At 42.8% G+C, this 25,848-nt stretch overlaps 1 protein-coding gene across 1 annotated transcript in view; it reads left to right on the top strand.

Moving 5' to 3' along the window:
• Positions 1 to 22,380, top strand: part of LOC120998526 (interleukin-20 receptor subunit alpha-like) — a 57,505-nt gene extending 35,125 nt beyond the window's left edge. The window contains exons 5-7 of the mRNA XM_040429203.1: positions 127 to 247; positions 10,806 to 10,942; positions 20,955 to 22,380. Coding sequence (XP_040285137.1) covers positions 127 to 247; positions 10,806 to 10,942; positions 20,955 to 21,746 — 1,050 coding nt within the window. The 3' untranslated portion in view covers positions 21,747 to 22,380. The remainder of the gene's footprint in view (positions 1 to 126; positions 248 to 10,805; positions 10,943 to 20,954) is intronic.
• The last annotated feature ends 3,468 nt before the right edge of the window (positions 22,381 to 25,848 follow it).

The raw sequence follows: 25,848 nt of genomic DNA, 5'->3' as shown, positions 1-25,848 counted from the left end.
TTTCATCTACTGGGTAGTAGATGTATATTAGTAAATTACTCATATGTAATTAATAAAATACCTCTAAAGTTATGGCGTATCATAGTAATACATAGAATAAAAGTGTCATGTTTCATCTCTTCTTAGATACCTTACTATAAGATAGAAAATTTAGACTTACAAACATCATACTGTGTATCTGCACGATTGTCATGCTTCAGATGCCGTACGTCACTTTCCAACCAAAAATGTACAACACCTAAAACAGGTAAGGCGTTGAAATGTTACATGCTTAATTAACCACTTCAGCCCCCAGTGCTTAAACACCCTGAAAGACCAGGCCACTTTTTACACTTCTGACCTACACTACTTTCACCGTTTATTGCTCGGTCATGCAACTTACCACCCAAATGAATTTTACCTCCTTTTCTTCTCACTAATAGAGCTTTCATTTGGTGGTATTTCATTGCTGCTGACATTTTTACTTTTTTTGTTATTAATCGAAATTTTACGATTTTTTTGCAAAAAAATGACATTTTTCACTTTCAGTTGTAAAATTTTGCAAAAAAAACTACATCCATATATAAATTTTGCTCTAAATTTATTGTTCTACATGTCTTTGATAAAAAAAAATGTTTGGGTAAAAAAAAAATGGTTTGGGTAAAAGTTATAGCGTTTACAAACTATGGTACAAAAATGTGAATTTCCGCTTTTTGAAGCAGCTCTGACTTTCTGAGCACCTGCCATGTTTCCGGAGGTTCTACAATGCCCAGACAGTACAAATACCCCACAAATGACCCCATTTCGGAAAGTACACACCCTAAGGTATTCGCTGATGGGCATAGTGAGTTCATAGAACTTTTTATTTTTTGTCACAAGTTAGCGGAAAATGATGATTTTTTTATTTTATTTTTTTCTTACAAAGTCTCATATTCCACTAACTTGTGACAAAAAATAAAAAGTTCTATGAACTCACTATGCCCATCAGCGAATACCTTGGGGTCTCTTCTTTCCAAAATGGGGTCACTTGTGGGGTAGTTATACTGCCCTGGCATTCTAGGGGCCCAAATGTGTGGTAAGGAGTTTGAAATCAAATTCTGTAAAAAATGACGAGTGAAATCCGAAAGGTGCTCTTTGGAATATGGGCCCCTTTGCCCACCTAGGCTGCAAAAAAGTGTCACACATCTGGTATCTCCGTATTCAGTAGAAGTTGGGGAATGTGTTTTGGGGTGTCTTTTTTTACATATACCCATGCTGGGTGAGAGAAATATCTTGGCAAAAGACAACTTTTCCCATTTTTTTATACAAAGTTGGCATTTGACCAAGATATTTATCTCACCCAGCATGGGTATATGTAAAATGACACCCGAAAACACATTCCCCAACTTCTACTGAATACGGAGATACCAGATGTGTGACACTTTTTTGCAGCCTAGGTGGGCAAAGGGGCCCATATTCCAAAGAGCACCTTTCGGATTTCACTCGTCATTTTTTACAGAATTTGATTTCAAACTCCTTACCACACATTTGGGCCCCTAGAATGCCAGGGCAGTATAACTACCCCACAAGTGACCCCATTTTGGAAAGAAGACACCCCAAGGTATTCCGTGAGGGGCATGGCAAGTTCCTAGAATTTTTTATTTTTTGTCACAAGTTAGTGGAAAATGAAGATTTTTATTTTTTTTATTTTTTTTTTTTTCATACAAAGTCTCATATTCCACTAACTTGTGACAAAAAATAAAAACTTCCATGAACTCGCCATGCCCATCAGCGAATACCTTGGTCTCTTCTTTCCATAATGTTGATTGGCGCTCATTTGCATAGGCCTATTACAAAGGCCAATGTAAAGTGACTGGGGCAGAATGATCGCTATCACAGTCATTCCTCCTTAATTTAGTTATATTGATTAGGGTGCATTCACACGCCCTTAAGTGTTTTGCGGTCCGCAAATTGCGGATCCGCAATACACGGATACCGGCCGTGTGCGTTCCGCATTTTGCAGACCGCACATGGCCGGCGCTATATAGAGAAGCCCATTCAAGAATAGGACATGCTCCATATTTTTTGCAGGGCCGCGGAACGGAACAACGGATGCGGACAGCACACGGTGTGCTGTCCGCATCTTTTGTGGCCCTATTGGAATTAATGGGTCCGCACCCATTCCGCAAATTTGTGGAATGGATGCGGATATATTTATACGGTCGTGTGAATGCACCCTTACACAGAGAGATGTGCAGCATGATCATACAGACCAGTTATCATGAATGAGCGTTCCTATGAACACTTGTTCCCAGTAATTGACCTGAATATCTCATAGTGTATTAGGGGCTTAAAGTGATTTCCCAGTAAAAATAAATTTTTTACATGTTCCTGCAGCATGGCCCCTGAAATAGAAGATTCTTACTTACATGCTCCCTGCCGCTTCGGTCTTCCGCACTGCCCCCACTGCCTCCATCTTCTGGTCCCCGCACTGTTTTCACCTGGCAGTGCATGGCCATGGTCACATGCACCTCTCCATCCAAGCAGCATGTCACCACTGAAGCCAGTCATTGGCTGGAGCGGTGTATGTGACTATGCCCATGCACTGCCAGGTGTAAACAGCGCAGGAACCATAAGATGGAGGCAGACAGTGGCAACATTTCCTTCCATCCTGCCTCCTATTCATAAATCAGTGCTTTCCTTCATTGCAGAAGATGGCGCTCCCTGGTTATTACAGCCTACTGTCCCCCAGTTACAGGCGTCATGTGATAACCAGTAAGCACTTTACCTTACTAGCGGGGAATGTGCTTATTGGTTAACACTTTAATAACCAGGGCTGAACAGACACTTTTTTGTGATTTAGCACACGTGGTGGTTCAAACAGCTGGAACTTTATTCAACAATTTTTTACTTGACACATAGGGCCTTATAATTTATTTTTTAGTTTTATTTGGGGGAAAAACTGTACAAAACATTTTTATAAAGTATTATTTTTTCAAACTATAGCTCCTTAGGGTCCATTCACACGTCCGTAGAGCATTGCGGATCTGCAAATTGCGGATCCGCAATACACCCAGCCGGCACCCGCATAGAAATGCCTATTCTTGTCTGCAATTGCAAGATCGGTGGTGCCCTCCGGAAATGCGGACAGCACACTGTGTGCTGTCCGCATCCATTCCTGCCCCGTAGAGAATGAATAGGTTCGCACCCGTTCCGCAATTTGCGGAACGGATGCGTACCCATTATTACGGACGTGTGAATGGAGCCTTATTCTTTAAATATGCAAACTGTCACCAAAATAAATTATTATAATTAGTTCCCTGTTCTGTGCCAGTCATTTTGTTATATAATATGTGTGGTTTCACGTGAATGGGGTGATAATAGAAACATAGAAACATAGAATGTGTCGGCAGATAAATATTCTCTCCTCTTTTACCTTGTTGATTCCCTTTATGTATTTAAAAGTTTCTATCATATCCCCTCTGTCTCGTCTTTCTTCCGAGCTATACATGTTAAGGTCCTTTAATCTTTCCTGGTAAGTTTTATCCTGAAATCCATGTACCAGTTTAGTAACTCTTCTCTGAACTCTCTCCAAAGTATTAATATCCTTCTGGAGATATGGTCTCCAGTACTGAGCACAATACTCCAAATGAGGTCTCACTAGTGCTCTGTAGAGCGGCATGAGCACCTTGTCTGCCTACCTTTAAGTCTTCTGAAATAATGACCCCTAAATCCCTTTCTTCAGATACTGAGGTTAGGACTGTATCACTGATTTTATATTCTGCTCTTGGGTTTTTACGCCCCAGGTGCATTATCTTGCACTTATCAACATTAAATTTTAGTTACCAGATTTTTGACCATTCCTCTAGTTTTCCTAAATCCTTTTCCATTTGGTGTATCCCTCCAGGAACATCAACCCTGTTACAAATCTTTGTGTCATCAGCAAAAAGACACACCTTACCATTGAGGCCTTCTGCAATTTCGCTGATAAAGATATTAAACAATATGGGTCCCAGAACAGATCCCTGAGGTACCCCACTGGTAACAAGACCTTGGTCTGAATATACTCCATTGACTACAACCTTCTGTTGCCTGTCCCTCAGCCACTGCCTAATCCATTCAACAATATGGGAGTCCAAGCCCAAAGACTGCAATTTATTGATAAGCCTTCTATGTGGGACAGTATCAAAAGCCTTACTAAAGTCTAGATGTCTACTGCACCTCCTCAATCTATTATTTTAGTCACCCAATCAAAAAAATCAATAAGATTAGTTTGACATGATCTCCCTGAAGTAAACCCATGCTGTTTATCATCTTTCAATCCATGGGATTTTAGATGTTCCAAAACCCTCTCCGTAAGTATGGTTTCAATTAATTTCCCCACTATTGATGTCAGGCTTACTGGCCTATAGTTGCCCGATTCCTCCCTACTACCTTTCTTGTGAATGGGCACAACATTTGCCCATTTCCAATCTTCTGGGACGACTCCTGTTGCCAGTGATTGGTTAAATAAATCTGTTAATGGTTTTGCTAGTTCACCGCTGAGCTCTTTTAATAGCTTTGGGATTATCCCATCAGGCCCCTGTGACTTATTTGTATTAATTTTAGACAGCTGACTTAGAACCTCTTCCTCTGTAAAGACACATGCATCAAAAGATTCATTAGTCTTCTTTCCTAACTGAGGTCCTTTTCCTTTCTTTTCCTTTGTAAAAACTGAACAGAAGTATTCATTGAGGCAGTCAGCTAGTTCTTTATCTTCTTCCATATACCTTCCTTCTTTTGTTTTTAATTTGGTAATTCCTTGTTTTAGTTTCCTTTTTTCATTTATGTATCTGAAGAATGCCTTATTGCCTTTTTTCCCTGACTGAGCAAATTTCTCTTCTGCCTGTGCTTTAGAAGCTCTTATAACTTGCTTGGCCTCTCTCTGCCTAATCTTATAAATTTGCCTGTCATCCTCGTTTAGTTTTTTGTATAATTCCTAAATGCTATCTTTTTGTTTTTAATGATTTTGGCCACTTCTGCTGAGTACCACAGTGGTCTCTTCCTTTTTTTGCTTTTACTGACAAGCCTGATGCAATTTTCTGTTGCCTTCAATAGTGCCACTTTTAAGTAGTCCCATTTCTCCTGGACTCCAATGAAACTGTTCCAATCTGATAGGGAATCGTATACCACTAATCTACTTTTAGAAAAGTCAGTTTTTCTAAAATCTGAAACTTTTGTTTTTGTGTGGTGTGACTCAGTCACTGTACTTATAGTAAACCACACTGACTGGTGATCACTAGATCCCAAGTTTTCCCCTACAGTAATATCATATACCAAATTCCCATTTGTGAATACTAAATCTAAAATGGCCTCCTTCTGGGTTGGCTCCTCAACTACTTGCTGTAAAGATAATCCCAGTAGGGAATTTAGAATATCTGTACTCCTGGCAGAACTAGCTATTTTGGTTTTCCAGTTTACATCAGGAAGATTGAAGTCTCCCATAATAATAACTTCCCCCTTCAATGTCATTTTAGCTATTTCCTCAACTAGCAGATCATCTAATTCTTTGACTTGGCTAGGTGGTCTATATATCACACCTACACGAGTTACCTTATGATTATCAAGCTGCAAGGTAACCCAAACTGACTCTAAATTGTTCTCGCTAACTTGTATCAAATTAGATTTTATGCTATCTTTCACATACAGGGCCACCCCTCCCCCTTCTTGCCTTCTCTGTCTTTCCTGTATAGAGAGAACCCTGTTATTGTTATATCCCAGTCATTACTCCCCTTGAACCACGTCTCAGTAACAGCCACTACATCTATATTCTCAGATGCCATTATAGCCTCAAGTTCATTGATCTTATTCCCTAAACTGCGAGCATTTGTAGACAAGAATCTGAGCTTGTCATTTCTTAACCTTTGTGCTACTGGCATCTTCTGGCATTGTTCCGGGGGGCAGTTGGACTGCTGGATTATCACTCTTTTGCCCCCCTTTCCTAGTTTAAATGCTCCTTAGCAAATACTTGGAACTGTTCACCGAGGACATTCGTTCCCTTGAGAGAAAGATGCAAACCATCTTTCTTGTACAGTTCTTTTCCATTCCAACAAGAGCTAACATTAGACACAAAGCCAAACCCTTGGTTCAGACACCATTCACCAAGCCATACATTGAATTCCTTAACGCATCTTCTTGTCATGCTGAAGGTTATGCACAGGCAAAACTGCAGAGAATGAAACAGTTGATGCAACCTCCCGTATATCCTTTCCAAGTGTGTGAAAAGCTTCTTTCACCTTTGAAACCTCATTGCAAGCCAGATCGTTTGTCCCAAAATGGACAATAACATCCACTTCCCTTTCCTGCTTTGCTTGCCTAACAATATTAAGGATCCGTCGTCTATCCATGCTAGCGGTAGCACCATGGAGACATCTCACAACACCATTCTCCTCAAACTTCACACCTCTTATGATGGAATCGCCCACCTACAGCTGCTTACTATCAATCCTCACCTTCTCCTTTTTGTCTTTGGCTGCAGTCTTGCATACTTTAGCCATGGGAGATAATTGTTTCTCACCCACTGTGCTTGAGCCATCCTCCATGTTGCTCTTGCACTCTGAAAGTGCTGCAAATGAATTATGGAGAGCCACAGACTGTGGGACATGTCTTCTATCCACAACTCTCAGTCTACCAGAACCTACAGTAACCCATCTTCCATTTCTAGGGGGCCTCTGTGGCAGTGGCATTGCAATGTTCTCAGCCTGAGTTTGTTTAATGGTTAATTTACAAATCTCATATTTCAGAAAGGTATTTCCTGCTGCATTATGGAGAGCTGTCTACAGATCAGACAGTATCCAAACCTCTGAAGAGTGGAACCTGAAATAAAAGCACAACAATTCCTGCATGGTGATGGTTTTGTTGGTGTGGGTCCTTTTTGGGACATTTCACTGTGAAAAACAATATGGGGGTTTACGTTCAACACTAATATCTTATCACTGCCAAAAAGAACGTTTAAAATGTAAAAGTCTTAATCCTTTCTAAATATCCACTTAAAATAAATAACGGACAGGTAGGATTGATCCTCAATCAATCAGAAAGTGGATAAAAATATTGATGACAACTGGGATGTTGCTGGAGGTATTCCCTACTATCGAGGTGTGTGATGACCCATACACTCCCATGGAAAGTTCACTCTGTATTTTTGAAACCAGCCCCCGTTGTCATAAATTAATTCCCACAGTTGATGTGCATGGTGATGTAGCAAACTGTTAATTTTCCATACTCCAGCAGCACCCACGGTTGAGGTGATGTCACACAGTAGCAACTAGGTAGATACCAGTTAATGAGCTCTACAGCATACTGGCAATCTCAAGCACTCCCTAGTTTGCTACATCATACTAAGTCCATGCACATCAACTGTGGGAAGTAATTTATGACAACGGGGGCTGGTTTCAAAAATACGGAGTGAACTTTCTGTGGGAGTGTATGGGTCATCACACACCCCGATGGTAGCGAATATCTCCAGCAACATCCCAGTTGTCATCAATATTTGTATCCATTTTCTGATTGATTGAGGATCAATCCTTTATGTCCGTTATTTATTTTAAGTGGATATTTAATAAATAAACCAAAGACTGTTGGGGGACAATGAACACTCTATTGTTTTGCACTTTTTTAAAAAAAAATTATGATTTTCTATTATTCTTTTTATATATTTTTGCCACACAATATGTCCCCCAAGGGATCATAAAAAGCCTGTTGGGAGACAGTGAATGCTCTTTATAATTTTCTATTTTTTTGCCACATCATATTTTATTTCTTTTTTTCTTTCATTTGTGTTCTATTATATTTTTTGTTTATTTTTCAAATAATTTTTAAACTTTTTTTTTTTATATATATTTTTTCCACATAATTTGTCCCCAAGAAGTCACTGAAACACCTTTGGGAGACAATAGGAGATATATATTTTTTTTGCAGTATTTTTAACAGAAAAAGTCAATGTGCATAACTATTCACCCCCCTAAAGTCAATACTTTGTAGAGCCACCTTTTGTGGCAATCACAGCTCCAAGTCGCTTTGGATAAGTCTCTATGAGCTTGCCACATCTTACCACTGGGATTTTTGCCCATTCCTTCTTGCAAAACTGCTCCAGCTGCTTCAAGTTGGATGGTTTGCGCTTGTGAACAGCAATCTTTAATTCTGACCACGGATTTTCTATTGTATTGAGATCTGGGCTTTGACTAGTGCAGCGTACTCAAGTTGTGTGTAATAGAGTTTCTGGGTGTAGTAGTGCAATGACACTAACCTGTGACGGCTGACTCTCTGCATAGGCAGGTGATGATAGAAATTGTTCGTGACGCCAGTTATTTATTTTAAGTGGATATTTAATAAAGATTAAGACTTTTCCTTTTGGGGACACTGACACTTTTTGTTAATTTTTCACTTTTTCCTACTTTTATTTGTATTTTTATTAATATTTTATTGAATTATTATTTTTTTTATAATTGGTTTATTACTTATTTTTTAAATATATTTTTGCCACATAATATGTCCCCTAAGAGATCATAAAAAGACTGTTGGGGGACAATGAACACTCTATTGTTTTGCACTTTTTTTAAAAAAATTTATGATTTTCTATTATTCTTTTTATATATTTTTGCCACACAATATGTCCCCCAAGGGATCATAAAAAGCCTGTTGGGAGACAGTGAATGCTCTTTATAATTTTCTATTTTTTTGCCACATCATATTTTATTTCTTTTTTTCTTTCATTTGTGTTCTATTATATTTTTTGTTTATTTTTCAAATAATTTTTAAACTTTTTTTTTTATATATATTTTTTCCACATAATTTGTCCCCAAGAAGTCACTGAAACACCTTTGGGAGACAATAGGAGATATATATTTTTTTTGCAGTATTTCCACTGTAACTGGGGCAGCCAAATGAACCCCAGTTACAGGGTACCAGCCTGCTGTGGGAGCTTTGTACAAGGCATTGCTGAGCAGGATCTCCTGACCCTGCATCTCTGTGCTCCTCTGCCCCCAAGTCGGGTCCACCCTTCATAGCGCTCACCTATCTAAGAAGGCAGAAGCACTAATACACTGTGCTTCTGCCTTCTCCTTGGCTCCCCCGCTGTCACTGACAGCCGGGGACCTGTCCTGCTCCTGCTACAGTGCGGGAGCAGGAACTGTAATGTTGTGTCGTCCGGCACTCATGGAAGAAACACAGCTGATCACAGTCATCTGAGTTTCTGTCCAGGAGGATGGGGGCTGCAAACCTTGGCTCTGGGAGCTGCATGCGGCCCGCAGGCCATGGGTTGTGCACCCCTGGTTTACACAGACTGATATTTCAGGCAGTTATCGGGAGCAAACTAAACATTCCCAATGATTGCCTGATTGTCGGCCAAGATGAGAGCAACATTTGCATGCTACAATCACCTCAGCTATATGGAGACAAGCAATCGCTACAGAAATTGCTTGTATCCATAGAAAATCATTGTTCTTGGGCAGCAGATTGTTGTTTACACAGCTTGATCTGCTCCACAGACATGATAATTTTAGGTGAAACACAAGATGACCAAATTAACCTAAAAGAGTTTTAGGTTCTGTATTCAGAATACACAACTTTTTTCCAGCAAAATACAGTGGCCTGCATTTACTAATGTGTCTGCACTAAACATCTGTCTGAAACGTAGTGCATAGTGGCACCATTTTGGCATAATTGCTGCAAACAGGGTTGCCTGAAAAGAGGTGGGGCTTAATTAAAGGGCGGGGCTTCACAGGCAAGGGCTGTGATCTAAGATGCGCCACTTTGCGTCAAAATTGCTCCACGATTCTGGCATAAAATTCTGTCTCAAAATAAGCCAACCGATAGTGTATAGCTAGACAAAAGTGTCTATCCCTGCACAACATTTATCATCCATCCTGAGCCCCTGTGATAAATCTGGTGCAGGTCCAGACAGCCTGTCTCATGGGTTTTTAGATGCACTTTGATTGCTGCACAGTTTTTATGTGGCAGTAGAGGGCGCTGGATCCATTAACATCACATTCATGCTCTTCAGGCATACACATTTTAACACTGCAGCTGAACATACGCCCCAGACATATGCAACTTTGGCCAAAACAGTCACATATTTCAACCATTTACTTCCACAAAGAATAAAAACACATTTCCTTGTGTATATGTAACACCCCAAAGGTGCATTATCACCTTTTACACCCCTCTACTATCTCTGGTTTATTTTATGCCATCATGTGTATTTATTGCAGGTTCAAACACTGTGCATTTACATGTAATTTTTATGTTCAAATGAAATGTGCCTGGTTCACCGGTAGGTGGCAGCAAGCTTGGCAGAGCTAGTTTGCCTAGAGTGGAACCTTCTGTCCAGTCTAGCCCTCTCTAGAGAGGGAGGAGTTTAGTTAGTGAAAGTCAGTTCAGAGGATCGCCTGCTTGGGGAAGGCAGCAGGCCCTCGTCCCTGCTGGACGAGACCTGCAGAAGCGAGTCTAGTTTTTTACCCCTCCAAGGGGAAAGCTGAGTTCTAGCCAGCAGAGCACCATCAGCTCTGCTGGAACATGAGCAAAGAGCCTCAGAAGCCTGGAGGAGAAAGTTCCCTGGAGAAAGATAAAGACCGAGACAGAGACAGACTACAGAAAGCTAAGTTCAGCAGAAAGGAAAAGTTTATATTTAATCCTGATAGCACAGTAGAGCCAAAGAGCACTAGATGTAGCAGAGCCCAATTGTCATGTGAACAAAGCCTGAGCTCTTTAGTCTGAATATATAGCTGGTATATATGCTCATGGATAGCAAGGCAATGGAAATGTTTATTCTTTTTGTGTTTTGAGTGTAACTTGCGGTTATTTTGTTACAGATCACAGTTCTGAAGAGAGGACGAAAATTATGCTATATATTTTGGCCTCAGTGCTGGTTATATTTGCAGTCTTTAGTGCAGGATACGGTGTTCATAAATATATTTATGTTGACAACCCTAAGCAACCAAAAATTCTTGTAAGTATTATAGGACTATTGCTGTATTACAGTCTATATTAGATTGTTTTCAGTTACTTTTCACATTCTTGTATAGTTGTGTTTTACCATATTTTCATTTGAATTCACTGTGAAATTCTATGTGTGGGCTCTGTTGCATAAAATATTACCCTATTACTGTTGTTGGAATTATTATTATTATTATTACCATGAGTATTAATAATATTATTACTGAAAAGCTCTGAAGATAGAATGCTCACAAGGAGAAATAGACCTCAGACGCCTTAATTACATTCCGAACAGAACATATGGATAGGTGCTGTCTAGGGCAGGTAACCCCTTTGTCTCTGGTCCGATCAATGAAATACATTTACTAGCGGGAAAAAGACTAAGGGAATACTTATTATCTCCTTGCCCCTGTTTTTTTGGCATAAAAAGTCTCACATCTTGTGACTTTTTAAGCATCACTTAAACAGCAAACTTTGTTGCAAGTCGCGTTTCTGTGCTGCGCTTCCCACTTTCTAAAAAGCGGGTGAGGGCAGGAGTAGGTGGGGCCAGCGGGTCTGCCAAATTTATCTTCATTTAAGCCTGTTTTGAGGCACAAATGAAGACAGAAATATTCCATAGTTGTCATAGATTTCATTCTTGCGCATGGACAGCAGGAGGCCTGTGTCTAGTCATAAATACAGTGCCTTGCAAAAGTATTCACCCCCTTGACTTTTTTCGTATTTTGGTGTCTCACAACCTGGAATTAACATGGATTGTTTAAGGATTTGTATCATTTAATTTACAGAACATGCCCACAACTTTGAAGATGTTTTTTTTATTTTTATTGTGAAGCAAATAACAAATAGGACAAAATAACAGAAAAAGTCAATGTGCATAACTATTCACCCCCCTAAAGTCAATACTTTGTAGAGCCACCTTTTGTGGCAATCACAGCTCCAAGTCGCTTTGGATAAGTCTCTATGAGCTTGCCACATCTTACCACTGGGATTTTTGCCCATTCCTTCTTGCAAAACTGCTCCAGCTGCTTCAAGTTGGATGGTTTGCGCTTGTGAACAGCAATCTTTAATTCTGACCACAGATTTTCTATTGTATTGAGATCTGGGCTTTGACTAGTGCAGCGTACTCAAGTTGTGTGTAATAGAGTTTCTGGGTGTAGTAGTGCAATGACACTAACCTGTGACGGCTGACTCTCTGCATAGGCAGGTGATGATAGAAATTGTTCGTGACGCCAGTGCCAATTAAACGGTGGCACGCCGTTTGCGGATAGCAGGAATAAATTGAAGAACACGTGGTATTAAAACAGAACTCCAACTTTAGTAGTTTTCATGCAGAGACAATATTGGAATCGCAGTTCCTTGGCATACAGTCGATTTTGCAATACGGTTGATGCAGGCAATTACAGATTTAGCAAGGTGATTACAGAGTGTTGAACACAGGACTTGCAGTACAGGAGCTTGCACTCTATTTCTGTCTGATCCTGGAATATAGCAATTCTTCACCAAGGCCCAATAACCTAGTTCTGGCTTTATATCCTTGGCTATAGCTTTAGAAAGTACCTCCTCTGTTATTTTGAGTACCTCTTGCTTCTCTGCAGTTTGCCTCTGTCTCTCTCTCTGCTTCCTGAGGCTCTAGAAACTTCTGAGCTCTTCACTAGACTGACTTTTACTTCCCTGTCTGGGCCTTATATAAACTAGGGCTCTCTAGCTCCCTCTAGCGACTAGAAGCTGGAATGACACCCCTGCAGGCCTGTACATGCAAGTTTCAGTAACAGGAAAATACATACATTACATGGCATTTTATAAAACTGACATATACCAACTTCCCATAATTAGGAGGGACGACAGCACACCAAGTGACACTTTGGTAGTGACGGGTATTACAGTTCCCGTACACTACATACCCCACTGCTTTAAGCTGAGTACGACCTCGTACTCCATCATGGGTCGCCCAACTGGAATCTCTACCTGAAATAGAAAATAGAGACATGCAGGCATACATACATGTAATTCATCTGCATTTACATTTACATCAGGTCCAATTGGCAAAGGTGAAGGGTAGTGACAAGGGGCGTCGTTCTCTTCTCTCAGGATAATGAATGGAACGGGGGCGCTGACCTGGCACAGCGTAACATTATAACCAGGATAGTCCATGACAATGAATAAGTCCATAATAGAACAGTAAAATAACGGAACTACCCAGGAGTTCCCCGTGGGTGTATCACAGGCAAGGGCTCACGTGGAGGAGTCCATTCTTGCGCACAAATGTCAAGTAAGGTATTGCCCGTGGCAACTGTTTGGGAGGAGACACCACCAGAATAGTCAAAGTCTCCTAAACGGACTGGTGGGCGTCCCCTGGTCATCCGGGTAGACCTTCTCAATACAGGGGTCTCCTCTTCCCTTAGCAACGAGGTAGAAGGGAGAGGAGCAACAGGAGGGTCTCCATCCGTGAGACCTCGGTCAGGAACAACTGGAACAACAGGAACAACTGGAACAACAGGAACAACAATATCCACTACAGGGGGAACTGGATCCAGGGCATCTTGAACCGGCTCTTCTGGAGGTGAAACTACAGTAGGTGCCGGAGCAGGCACCAGCAAGTTCAACCACGGTGTCAGAAGCCAATGCATGGGATCAGCGTCATACCTGAGATTACTGACAGCCTGCATAGGATCCTCGGGCGGTATTGCTGACTCTGACACAGGATATTCAGATCCGGAACTCTCGGCACTAGGTTCTGGTGTCAGGCAGAGCTTCAACCGGTTTCGGTGTACAATTTGGGATCCCTTGTCTTCCCGGGTGATCTCATAAGTGTGAGTTCCAACATTTGGGATTGCAGTGACAACATAGGGACTTCGCTCCCACTTACTGTCCAATTTGCTGGTACGACGGTTATTCTTTAACCATACCACGGCCCCTATGGTCAAGGGTTCTGCATGGGCTGCCTGATCATAGTCTCTCTGCTGTCGGTCTCTAGCAAAGTCCATACGTTCCTGAACAATGGCTTTGGCTGCGTCCAATCGCCTTTGGTGCTCAGCAACCCAGTCGGTGTTAGATAATGGGTTAATGCAATCAGGTACATGTATGTCCAATGAATGATCAGCAGGCAATGTCCCTTGGCGCCCAAACATCAAGTAAAAAGGGGTATACCCGGTGGAACAATGTATGGTATGATTGTATGTGAACATGAGCTGTGGCAACAGACTGGGCCAATCTCCTCTGTTCTCAGGAGGCACGGCCCTCAGCATCTCTATCAAGGTCTGATTCATTTTTTCACATAATCCGTTACCTTGAGGATGGTAGGCCGTTGTCCGGATCTTCTTACAGTTGTGTAAGCGGCACAGTTCATGGAACAGATGGGACTCAAAAGCAGGTCCTTGGTCGGGGAGGATCTTTTCTGGACATCCATAGGGCAGGAGGAAGTGCTTCCAGAACATTTCGGCTGTAGTCTTGGCTGTTTGGTCTCTCACAGGCACTGCTACAACAAACTTTGTGAAATGATCAATAATAGTCATGGCATAAGCATACCCTGAGCGACTAGGCTCCAGTTTTACATGGTCGATGGCGACAAGTTCAAGAGGACGGGTACTTACAATGGGTCTCAGTGGTGCCCTCTGATCATGGTGCTCGCTTCGTTTCAAGGCACAGGCTACACACTCTCGACACCACTTCTCCATGTCTTCTCTCATGCCTACCCAGTAAAACCGCTGGCGGATAGTAGCCTCAGTCTTTTGGACCCCAAAGTGACCGGATTGATTGTGGTACATCTCCAACACCATACCTGCATCTCGTCGGGGTATGAGAATCTGGTGTACTCTTTCGTTGGACACTGGGTCTAGGCTTCTCCGTAGCAATAGGCCCTTTTGTATGAAGAGTTGATGGCGCTGTCTCCACAGTTTGATGAGCTCAGGATCTGCACTCTTACGCCGAATCCTCTCAGGGGCTCTGCCACTAGTAATGAAGTCCAACAACTCACCCAGCACTCTACTTTCAGACTGTAGTTTCACCCACCTTTCTTCTTTAGGATCAGGCCTACTGGAGGGTGAAGGAACTGCAGCTCTGTTATTGGTAGCTCGAGCCTGGTCCTGTTGAGCAAACTTGTTATAGAAAGCCGGCATCTCTACATCTTCCCAAGCATCTCGTACATCATCAGGAGCTGTCTCTGTGGGAAGTCTGGATAAAGCATCAGCATTATCATTAGTGCGTCCAGCACGATACTTTACAGAGAAATTATAATTGGCAAGGCGAGAGGCCCATCTCTGCTCCAAGGCCCCCAATCTAGCTGTATTGAGATGTGCCAGAGGGTTATTGTCAGTGAATGCAATGAACGGGGTGGCGGCTAGATAATCCTTGAATTTTTCTGTCACCGCCCACACTAATGCCAGGAACTCTAGTTTGAAGGAACTATAATTCTAGTCATTTTTCTCCGCTCCTTTCAGGGAGCGGCTTGCATATGCTATCACTCTCTCTTTTCCCTCTTGGATCTGGGCTAACACAGCTCCCAGGCCTCGCTTGCTAGCATCAGTATAGAGATGGAAGGGCTTGCTATAATCTGGATAACCTAACACTGGAGGCTCGGTCAGTTTCTTTTTTAGCAATTGGAACGCTATCTCTCTTTTCTCATTCCACTCAATGGGCACAGGAGTTCTAGGACTCTTTTTGGGTTGTCCCCTCAAGAGTTCCTGGATAGGATCAGCTATTTGAGCAAAATGGGGGATAAAACGTCTATAGTAGCCGGCAAAACCAAGAAAACTCCTCACCTCTTTGACGGTAGTAGGAACCGGCCAATTACGGACAGCTGCTAATTTATCAGGGTCAGGTTGCACTCCCTCTCCGCTTACTACATGCCCCAGGTATCTTACTGCAGGTTTGAGCAGGTGACACTTGGATGGCTTTACCTTCAAGCCATATTTGATAAGGATTTCAAATACTTCTGCCAAATGTTTCAGATGGTCTTCATATGTTTTTGAATACACAATGACGTCATCTAGATACAGCAGCACTGTCTCGAAGTTTTTGTGACCCAAACACCGTTCCATTAGTCTCTGGAAAGTTCCTGGAGCATTACATAGCCCGAACGGCATACAATTGAATTCGAACAGGCCCATGGGAGTAGTGAAGGCAGTCTTTTCTCTATCTGCAGGGGCCATGGGTACTTGCCAGTAGCCACTGGTCAAGTCCAAGGTGGAGAAATAGGCAGAGGAGCCCAGAGCAGTTAGTGACTCCTCAATGCGGGGCAGTGGGTATGCATCTTTGTGGGTTATTTGATTAATTTTCCTATAATCCACACAGAAACGGATACCACCATCCTTTTTCTTTACAAGGACCAGGGGTGCAGCCCACGGACTACGGCTGTCCCGGATTACATTAGAGTCTTTCATCTCTTGGATCATTTCTTTTACAGTCTGATATGAAGTAGGTGGCAAAGGTCTGTATCTCTCCTTGATAGGAGGATGAGAGCCAGTAGGTATGGTGTGTTGTATGGCACTCACCTCTCCATAATCAGTGGCATGCTTACTGAAGGCCTGGTGGTGCTCCTTGACAAGCTGTATAATCCCTTCTTGTTGCCGTTGGGGGGTATTCTCGTCCCCCACATGGAGCTCTTCCCACCAGGGCACTTGTGGCTGGGTCACCGGTGAACATCTGCTGTCTGCAGTTGGCGGCTTTTCTGTCACTGGAAGACGAATGATGTCTTGGAAGGACACCTGGGACAGCTGGGCAACAGGGCAATGCTTAGTAAGCGCAACAGGATGATTACTCAGATTAATCAGACGGACAGGTACTTTACCTTGGGAGACGTTCACCAGGCACTTGGCAGCTCTCACATAAGGGTAATCCTCCATCTGGATTGGTTCCACCAGGGCTGGATAATCTCGGCCTTCGACTCCCAGGACAGCACGACACCACAAAAGAGTTTGAGAATTAGGAGGCAAAGTCACAGGCTTAATATCACGGATCCTAGCAGTACAAATTTCTCCTTTCCCATTAGCAAACCTCTGCTGGGCACTTAACACAGTGATAGTCTTTTGAATCACCCTCCTGGATGCAGAGGAAGCAGTGGGCAAAGTCTGATGTAATACAGCAAGTATTTCTGAATAACAGTTTTTGAAGACATTGGTGCCTAGAATGACAGGATGTCCTCCTCTGTCACCGGCCTGTACTACGATCACTCCCTGTTGAGGCAGGGTTACTTCTCCCACCTGCAGGGTGGGTTCCCAGTATCCATGAACCTTTACTGGTTTGCCATTGCTGGCGATAATTTCCACCCAGGATTCAGGCGGTTGGGTCAACTGGTTGGTGTCCCAGAACTTTTCAAATGCAGGCAGCTGAATAGTAGTGACCTGAGACCCAGTATCTAATAGGGCTTCAAAGGGGACCCCGTTGATCTCTATATTGATTTTAGGATGGGATCCTACATAACGTGGCATCCAATTTGGATCCTCTGGACCTAGTGTTCTACCTCCCGAGGGGTGGTCCTCAGCCTCAGGGGTTGCCCGTTTTAACTGCCAGCACGTGGATTCTGTGTGTCCCAGCTTTTTGCAGTATGTACACACGGGCCCCTTGCGATCTCTATTACGCCTCCCAGGATCCCTGGGGTGAGTCTCTTGGTAAGGAGGTGGGAACGGCCTAGGAGATGACAGGAACTCTTCTTCTGTCATTATGGGTTTTTCCCATTCCTCTATTTTTCTGCACACTTTCTCTAGACTTTTAGTGAGGTGATTTACTTGCTCTGTCAGCATGGCAATAGTATCGGTAGCTGACACTTGAACAGCTTGGCCGGCCTCAGCTCGGTTAGTGATAAGCGGTTTTGGCCTGCAGGCTGATGACTCAGATAGGGCGCTCAACTCAGGAGATACTGTGGACCCCAGGATCTTTAAAGTCTAGAAAGGCACTGTTAGGGTGCTGGGCGGACAGCATCTTTAATTGGGTCCTTATTTGTTCACTAGACACCCCGTTGATAAATTGTTCCCTCAGGGTCTGGTCCTGGTTATCAGCCTCTTTGGGATCTATCTGAATTACAGCCCCTAAAGCCTCCTGAAGTGATAGGGCATAGTCACGGAGGGACTCACCGGACTTCTGTTTCTTGCCAAAGAAGTGCATCTTTATCTCTGAGGCAGTCCTAGTTTCAAAAGTGGCTCTAAGGCGGGTGAATATCTGCTCTAGAGTACTCCGCTCAGCAGCAGGCCAGGATAACACTTCTCTACGGGCAGCTCCCTCCAGTTGTGCCAGCAGGATTTCCATTTGCTGGTCGGCATTTATAGGGTACAATCAGAATAGTGCCAGCAACTTTTCTTTAAAGTCCCTTAGGGTATGGGTCTCTCCCCTGTAGCGAGGGAACCATGGGGCCCCGAAATAGTAAGGCATGGTAAAGGGCATCATGCTGGGAGCTGTAGGATGATTAGGAGCCGCAAGCTCTCCCGGGGCCGGCTGCTCAGGCACTCCTGGCTCTGACATGGTAGTCTATTTAGAGGTGGCCGCTGGCGACTAAAGGGGCCGGTACACTCCCCTTCCCTCCGGTTACAAGTGCTTACCGGTATCGCCGGGCTTGCGCAGGCCAAGTCTCGCGAGGTTCCAGACGTCCTGAGCACCCGATGACGCAGAAGAAGCAGGGCCGCGGCGGTGCGATGATGAAGAGGGGCGGGAAACTTTACTCTAGGCAGCTGGTGGCCATCTTTAGCAAAACGCTATCCATTCACTGACAGCAAGCAGGAATGTAAAAAGTCCACAAAACCACACTCCAATGTGGCGATTTTCTTCCTCTTGGTAGCGCAACACTGCACAGCGCTTTTTAGAAGTTTTGGGTACACTTTGGGTACGATTTTCAGTCCACAAAGTCCACTTTCAATAAACAGGTACTTTGTCACTTTGGTCACAGGCAACTGTATAAGGCACAAAGTTCACGCTTCTTGCACTGGAAAGCGTGCGCATCCTGTTCGTGACACCAAAAGAGAGGTGCAGCGTACTCAAGTTGTGTGTAATAGAGTTTCTGGGTGTAGTAGTGCAATGACACTAACCTGTGACGGCTGACTCTCTGCATAGGCAGGTGATGATAGAAATTGTTCGTGACGCCAGTGCCAATTAAACGGTGGCACGCCGTTTGCGGATAGCAGGAATAAATTGAAGAACACGTGGTATTAAAACAGAACTCCAACTTTAGTAGTTTTCATGCAGAGACAATATTGGAATCGCAGTTCCTTGGCATACAGTCGATTTTGCAATACGGTTGATGCAGGCAATTACAGATTTAGCAAGGTGATTACAGAGTGTTGAACACAGGACTTGCAGTACAGGAGCTTGCACTCTATTTCTGTCTGATCCTGGAATATAGCAATTCTTCACCAAGGCCCAATAACCTAGTTCTGGCTTTATATCCTTGGCTATAGCTTTAGAAAGTACCTCCTCTGTTATTTTGAGTACCTCTTGCTTCTCTGCAGTTTGCCTCTGTCTCTCTCTCTGCTTCCTGAGGCTCTAGAAACTTCTGAGCTCTTCACTAGACTGACTTTTACTTCCCTGTCTGGGCCTTATATAAACTAGGGCTCTCTAGCTCCCTCTAGCGACTAGAAGCTGGAATGACACCCCTGCAGGCCTGTACATGCAAGTTTCAGTAACAGGAAAATACATACATTACATGGCATTTTATAAAACTGACATATACCAACTTCCCATAATTAGGAGGGACGACAGCACACCAAGTGACACTTTGGTAGTGACGGGTATTACAGTTCCCATACACTACACTAGGCCATTCCAACACATTTAAATGTTTCCCCTTAAACCACTCAAGTGTTGCTTTAGAAATGTGTTTGGGGTCATTGTCCTGCTAGAAGGTGAACCTCCTTCCAAGCCTTAAATCACGCACAGACTGGTACAGGATTTGCTCAAGAATATCCCTTTATTTAGCACCATCCATCTTTCCCTCAACTCTGACCAGTTTCCCAGTGCCAGCTGCGGAAAAGCATCTCCACAGCATGATGCTGCCACCACCATGTTTCACTGTGGGGATGGTGTTCTTTGGGTGATGTGATGTGTTGGGTTTGTGCCAGACATAGCGTTTTCTTTGATGGACGAAAAGTTCAATTTTAGTCTCATCAGACCAGAGCACCTTTCTCCATACATTTTGGGAGTCTCCCACATGCCTTTTTTCGCAAACTCATAATGTGCCTTTTTGTTTTTTGCTGAAAGTAATGGCTTTCTTCTGGCCACTCTGCCATAAAGCCCAACTCTATGGAGCGTACGGCTTATTGTCATCCTATGTACAGATACTCCAGTCTCTGCTGTGGAACTCTGCAGCTCCTCCAGGTTTACCTTAGGTCTCTGTGCTGCCTCTCAGATAAATGCCCTCCTTGCCTGGTCCATGAGTTTTGGTGGGCAGCCATCTCTTGGCAGGTTTGCTGTTGTGCCATATTCTTTCCATTTGGTTATGATAGATTTGATGGTGCTCCTGGGGATCATCAAAGATTTGGATATTTTTTTATAACCTAATCCGGACTTGTACTCTTACAACATTGTCCCTTACTTGTTTGGAGAGTTCTTTGGTCTTCATGGCAGTAAGTGTTTGGTTAGTGATGCCTCTTGCTTAAGTGTTGCAGCCTCTGGGGTCTTTCAAAAAAGGTGTGTATATGTCATTTTACTAATTATGTGACTTCTGAAGGTAATTGGTTGCACCAGAGCTTTTTATGGGCTTCCTAACAAAGGGGATGAATACATACGCACAGGACAATTTTCTGTTTTCTATTTCTAGACAATAGTTTTATTTATATATTTTTCTCATTTTACTTCACCAACTATTGTGTTCTGGTCCATCACATACAATTCAGATTATCAAAACATTGAACTTAAGTCTGGAATGTAACAAAATACAAAACAGTCAAGGGGGTGAATACTTTTGCAAGGCACTGTACGTCTGATACTCATACGTCTCATACTTTCAAAGAACGGCATCGAATGCTGGTTTTTGATCAATTTCTTCTGAAAAGCTATATAAGAAACCATTGTAAGATTTACTATATCTATTTTTTATGTTTCAGAATATAAAATCCAACAATAAGAACAATGTAGTCTTATTGGATGCACATAACGTAACAATAAACATCATCAAAATTGAGTCTGGCAAGTCACTTGAGCAAAACACAATGATGGCTGACAAGGAAGATAAAACACAGGTCAAGACAGATCTGTACTTCACAGATGGTGGGTATGATGCAAGACATGGCTCTCAAGTTGCAGAAGGTGATGACCATGGCTATGTTAGCCTTCTGGAACAGGTGCCAGCTACTAGACCTCAGGTGTCACCATATGATATGCCACATAATCTTGTAAAAATACCTGTTAAACCATTAATGGTACCATCAGTTACAAACACAGAAGAAGATCTATATGGACGTATCAAATGTAATTCGAATATTGCATCTATTGAAGTAAAAAGTACAGTAGAAGAATATCAAAAGGCAAATATCTCTGAAAAAACCTTTACGTACCTCCCAAAAAATGATCAACATATTCCCAAACTGCATGATTTACATCGTGAACTGTCTAAAACCAGAGAATCTTCTATAGGACAAGATGCACATAGCATAGATGTGAAAGATGATGCAGACTTTAGCGAATGCGATACTCTCTTTGTAGACTGGAGTCCTACCAGTCATCACCTCTATATACCAAACTTCCCTAATAAAACAGAAGATGAAGTTGGTACAGAGGAGTGCCAGCAAGTGGAAGGACTTTTATCTCATCTTTACAAACCTATTCAAATAGAGGAAACCTCTGAGGAACTGGCTTGTCTAGAAGAAAGATGGCAACTCCATGTCAAGGCAGAGTAAAATAAACCATAAAAATTATCTGAAGGTCCAAGTAGATTTTCCTTATATTGCACAAAATATTTTTACATCTGCCCATTATTACTATAGGTGGAATGAGTCTATACACACCAGATAGTCTTATACAGTATTACTATATGTTTAATCCACAATTCCTGTAGCTTGGTGCCTCTGTGGTCATTGATGGAAGACATTCATGTTGCATGCATATAAACATGGAAGGCTGTGATTCTATTGCATTTATTGTATACAGTCTGCATATATTTTGAAAAGCTTGGACTTTTATGTGTCAGCATAATTTTTAACAGAGATTTTCTGTTCAGAGTAATACTCCAAATAAATGTTATGCCTGTACAGTGTCCTATGTCAGAGACTTCCATCAGAGGTATATGTTGAAAAATCGTCTGACAATTGTCTCCATCGGAAGACTCAAACACAGAGCCTACGATTTACATTCTGCAGCATTCCAGCTTCACTTTCCAGGACCTTGTGCAGAAACCTGCAGTGGGAGAGTTAGGCCTCCTGCACACGAATGTGTGCTGCCCGTTGCCGTTTTGCAGACCGCATTTGCGGATCCACAATACACGGGCGCTGTTCCGTGGGCATTCCGCATCACGGATGCAGACCCATTCACTTGAATGGGTTCGCAAATCTGGAGATGCGGAATGATGCGGAACGGAATCATGGAACGGAACCCTACGGAAGCACTACGGAGTGCTTCTGTGGGGTTTCGTCCCGTACTTCCGTTCCGCAAAAAGATAGAACATGTCCTATCTTTTTGCGGAACGGCCGGATCGCGGAACCATTAAAGTAAATGTGTCCGCGATCCGCTGCGGCTGTTCCAGGGTTGGTGTTTGTGCATTGCGGCCCGCATTTTGCGGGCCGCAGCATGGCCACGGGGCACACTCGTGTGCAGGAGGCCTTAGGAAGAGGGTGGTGGTATTTGTGGCACTGATAGGAGTTGTAGTGGCTCATGTTGGCTGTATATAGTTTACACACTGTTTCCAAGGTTGTACATAGGAAAGCAGGCTATATAGGTTCTCTGTTAAACTTCCCAAGTTGTCTAAACGGTTGCACATTCAAAATATGTACTACAGTTCACATAGTGTGGTGTAGATCCTCCAATCGGTAGCTAATCTGCTGCAAAAGTGGGGTGGGTGCCAGAGCCAATTAACCATTTCCACAAGCAGCAAAGTCCAAAATCATAGATGTGTGTTAACTTTTCCATAAAGCACTGCCTCTTACTCCTAGGGGTCTGGCACCTCTATCTCAGCATGTAGTAATGGATAACCCCTTGTTGTAGACCTAATACTGCACAGGCACATGCAACTCCTACCTCCCAGACTGCTTGAACCAACTACCAAGCTCCTGACCAAGAAGAGAAGAGCCACATTCTCCCACTGAGCAGGACAACACAACTAATGAGTGTTCCCATGTTAGCTCTTGGATTACAAACATCACATAGAAAAAGTGCATTAACATTAACTTTGGAAAATAACCCATTAAGTAGCAAATTAACCTATTTGCAGTAGTCCTCTGGGGTAATGCACTTGTCTCTGTTTGCAGCTTCTTTGTAAATATCCAGAGACCAGTTACCAAAAATCCACCTGGTGTGAAATTGGAAATACTATATAGAGAATAGGGGGTGGAGAGTTATGTAACTGCAGAGACATGTAACATTAGCCCTTCATTTGCTGTGGTTATTAAAGCCTCTGTCAAACATTTCACTTGTCTATAGTGTATTATATCCTACTCAATAAATAACAATAAAGGCTTTCATGAGATGTGTTATAGCTAAACTACAGCTCTGTTTGGTATAATACAAATTTGTGAAAATATGCAATAATTACTACAGTGTGAGAGAAAGGATTTAACACAAACAGTTTTGTTTGGGTCAAAGTTAAATATTTTCTCTGACAAACTGCTTGCAACCCGTTTATTTTATAAAAGCATTATCTAAAAGATAGCCAGTCATCCTTATACACCTCATTTTGCAGCAGAATTTTTAAAATTGCTGTTAATTCAGCATGCACATATCTCAACAATGCATGAATATTTTAGTGATGTGTGAATACATTAAACCATTCCTGACTGCTTTACGAATATATACATGGGTGGTCGTAACTTTAACCCGTACAGTACCAACGCCGTACATGTACAGTCGTGGCCAAAAGTTTTGAGAATGACAAAAATATTGGAAATTGGAAAAGTTGCTGCTTAAGTTTTTATAATAGCAATTTGCATATACTCCAGAATGTTATGAAGAGTGATCAGATGAATTGCATAGTCCTTCTTTGCCATGAAAATTAACTTAATCCCCAAAAAAACTTTCCACTGCATTTCATTGCTGTCATTAAAGGACCTGCTGAGATCATTTCAGTAATCCTCTTGTTAACTCAGGTGAGAATGTTGACGAGCACAAGGGTGGAGATCATTATGTCAGGCTGATTAGGTTAAAATGGCAGACTTGACATGTTAAAAGGAGGGTGATGCTTGAAATCATTGTTCTTCCATTGTTAACCATGGTGACCTGCAAAGAAACTCGTGCAGCCATCATTGCGTTGCATAAAAATGGCTTCACAGGCAAGGATATTGTGGCTACTAAGATTGCACTTCAATCAACAATTTATAGGATCATCAAGAACTTCAAGGAAAGAGGTTCAATTCTTGTTAAGAAGGCTTCAGGGAATCCAAGAAAGTCCAGCAAGCGCCAGGATCGTCTCCTAAAGAGGATTCAGCTGCGGGATCGGAGTGCCACCAGTACAGAGCTTGCTCAGGAATGGCAGCAGACACGTGTGAGCCCATCTGCACGCACAGTGAGGTTAAGACTTTTGGAAGATGGCCTGGTGTCAAGAAGGGTAGCAAAGAAGCCACTTCTCTCCAAAAAAAACCCATCAGGGACAAATTGATCTTCTGCAGAAAGTATGGTGAATGGACTGCTGAGGACTGGGGCAAAGTCATATTCTCCAATGAAGCCTCTTTCCGATTGTTTGGGGCATCTGGAAAAAGGCTTGTCCGGAGAAGAAAAGGTGAGCGCTACCATCAGTCCTGTGTCATGCCAACAGTAAAGCATCCTGAGACCATTCATGTGTGGGGTTGCTTCTCATCCAAGGGAGTGGGCTCACTCACAATTTTGCCCAAAAACTCAGCCATGAATAAAGAATGGTACCAAAACACCCTCCAACAGCAACTTCTTCCAACAATCCAACAACAGTTTGGTGAAGAACAATGCATTTTCCAGCACAATGGAGCACCGTGCCATAAGGCAAAAGTGATAACTAAGTGGCTCGGGGACCAAAACGTTGACATTTTGGGTCCATGGCCTGGAAACTCCCCAGATCTTAATCCCATTGAGAACTTGTGGTCAATCCTCACGAGGCGGGTGGACAAACAAAAACCCACTAATTCTGACAAACTCCAAGAAGTGATTATGAAAGAATGGGTTGCTATCAGTCAGGAATTGGCCCAGAAGTTGATTGAGAGCATGCCCAGTCGAATTGCAGAGGTCCTGAAAAAGAAGGGCCAACACTGCAAATACTGACTCTTTGCATAAATGTCATGTAATTGTCGATAAAAGCCTTTGAAACGTATGAAGTGTGTGTAATTATATTTCACTACATCACAGAAACAACTGAAACAAAGATCTAAAAGCAGTTTAGCAGCAAACTTTGTGAAAACTAATATTTTTGTCATTCTCAAAACTTTTGGCCACGACTGTATAGCGCTGGCTACTGTTTTTAAAATACCAGCTCCGTAGTACTATGGTGAGCTGATCGTCCGGGTGCAGGAGCTGCGCCCACCCGATCAGCTGCAGGGGTCCGGCAATCACTGATAGCCAGAACCCTGCTGTATACCCCGGCATCGGTGGAAGCACAGATGCAGGCGCATTAACCCTAGATGTGCCGCGGTCAGCGCTGACCGCGGCATGTGCAATGTATAGGGGGGGGAGGGAGCTGCCATCGGGTCCCCCCGCTGCTGTGCATCGGGCTGCCTTCTTGTAAACCTGTGAGATCCAGCCCCCTGGATCTCACAGGAAGCAGGCTGTAAGTGTATTACACTGTGTAATACACTTACAGCCAATGCATTACAATACAGATGTATTGTA

The sequence above is a fragment of the Bufo bufo genome, chromosome 4, assembly GCF_905171765.1.
Source record: "Bufo bufo chromosome 4, aBufBuf1.1, whole genome shotgun sequence".
NCBI classification, from domain to species: Eukaryota; Metazoa; Chordata; class Amphibia; order Anura; family Bufonidae; genus Bufo; species Bufo bufo.
The sequence above is the reverse complement of the archived record's forward strand: the minus strand, read 5'-3'. Positions and strand labels throughout refer to the sequence as shown.